This window comes from Antrostomus carolinensis, unplaced genomic scaffold (genome assembly GCF_000700745.2).
Source record: "Antrostomus carolinensis isolate BGI_N321 unplaced genomic scaffold, ASM70074v2 Scaffold54675, whole genome shotgun sequence".
Lineage (NCBI taxonomy): Eukaryota > Metazoa > Chordata > Aves > Caprimulgiformes > Caprimulgidae > Antrostomus > Antrostomus carolinensis.
Genome location: NW_010316776.1, coordinates 1 through 1857, shown reverse-complemented (window position 1 = coordinate 1857; position 1857 = coordinate 1). Strand labels below are relative to the sequence as shown.

Here is a 1857-nt window from a genome sequence, read left to right as displayed (position 1 = left end):
TTTGCTCGGACACAGCCTTCACCCCTAAAGCCCAGAGCCAGGCGGGGGGGTCCCCGCAGCCTGCACTGATGCCACCCGTGTGGGCTGCAGCGCCTGAGCCTCAGGAGGGAGCAGAGGGCAGAGCTGGTGAGCTGCTGGGGCTACAACACAGCACACGGCTGTGCTGGTTAAAGTCAGTACCTAGAACAAGTTTGTGTCGGGAGAGGAAAGGTGGGACATCCTGTAACTGTTTGTTCTCTTACCACAGTACATCGCTGTGCACATCATACCTGATCAGATGATGTCCTTCGGGGGCTCCACTGATCCCTGCGCGCTCTGCAGCCTTTACAGCATCGGCAAAATAGGAGGGCAGCAGAACAAGACTTACACCAAGCTCCTGTGTGATCTGATCTCTAAGCACTTGCATGTATCCGCAGACAGGTAAGGCTGGGACATGATGTGATTAGCCTTGTTCATCTGGCTTTCTGAAAGTGCTTCGAGAAGTTTATTTAAAAATACAAAAAGCGAGGAATAAGTCCTTGTGTTTGAGGAGAATATAAAGTGATCGTTTGCAGTGTTTTCATGTCAAGAGTTTGATGCCTGCGTCTCACCCTGGAGAGTCTTTGTTAAGTGGCTTCCTGTTCTCAGAGCAGAGAAAAATCCCTGAGGACTGACAGAGTTGTGCAGCGAGTCTTTTGCCTCTGAGGTGAGATGTCTTGTGCTCTGGTGATGGAGGCTGAAAGCACAAGGGAGGAGCAGTAACAGGCTGGAGCTGAAAGGCAAAGTGGAAGCCAGCAGCCTGTGAACAGCTCCCTCGAAGGCTGCGGAGCCTTGGGAGAGTGTCTTCCTGCAGCGGCAAAGGAGGGAACAACCTGCTGGGGTTGGAAGAGAGAAGCACAGAACCAGCCCTGAGGGCCTGCTCAGCTTTTGTACGGCTGTGTGTCTGTTTAACATGTGTGCAGCACTGGAAACAAAAGGTTTTCATCTCTGGAAATTCTTCACAGGCTCCTAACCAAAAGCTGTCTGATGTCTGGACAGTCACTGGCTGAAAAGGAGTTTGTATTTTAAAAAAGCAGAAAAAGTGCAATTGTATGGACTGAGGAATATTGATTCTTTGGAGGCTCTACCAGTGAAGTTAGAGTTCAGTAAAAATGAAGCTTGAAACTTCTGAGGCATGGGAAGCACTGTCCCCTGTCCTGTTGTCCTGTCTCATTATTATATAAATCAATTAATAAGGTCATTGTTTGTGTCTTCTTGTGTCTCTTCTGCAGGGTGTACATCAACTACTTTGACATGAACGCTGCCAACGTGGGCTGGAATGGCTCCACCTTTGCATAGAGCTCTCCCTGTCTGTCTGAAGAGGCTTCTCCTGGGCCTACCCTCATCCTGCCCTTAGCAGAGACCACCGCACAAATGGCCCTGTGTTGCGTTTTGTGCACTCTCAGATCGATGGCTCCTTGCTAGTGTGTTTAAATATTGCTGCTTCAACATTCCTCCGTTTTCTCTGTGTAGAAAACAAATAAAGATTTAGAAGTAAGCTGTCTGGTGTAGGCTTTGGCCGGTTGGAGATGGAGTTGGGCAATTGGCAGTGTAACTGTTTCACTCTGATTGCTAAATCAAACAAAAGGAACACATCTGCTTTACTTCTCTTTCTCAGGTGTGGTGTTTCACCGAGTGGTTAGTCTGAGTGGCAGGTGCCTGACAGTACCGCTGAGTGATTTTTACCTTGCTGGGTTGCAGAGGCTGTAGGTGCCTTCAGGGCTTCTTGTTGCTCTGACTTTATTTTTCGGGGTCTGTCCCCTCCATTGCCACAGCAGAATCAGTCCTTGGGCCATCCCTGTGCCTGCTCCTTCAGGGAGGCTCTCCCCTCAGGATGTC

At 49.5% G+C, this 1857-nt stretch overlaps 1 protein-coding gene across 1 annotated transcript; it reads left to right on the top strand.

The window, feature by feature from the left end:
* Positions 1-247: 247 nt before the first annotated feature.
* Positions 248-1516, top strand: LOC104519967 (macrophage migration inhibitory factor; the record flags this gene model as incomplete). The annotated part of the gene is made up of 2 exons (XM_010168350.1): positions 248-420; positions 1251-1516. Coding segments are annotated over 2 exons (240 nt in total), but the record flags the coding sequence as incomplete, so codon positions are not given.
* Positions 1517-1857: the final 341 nt, after the last annotated feature.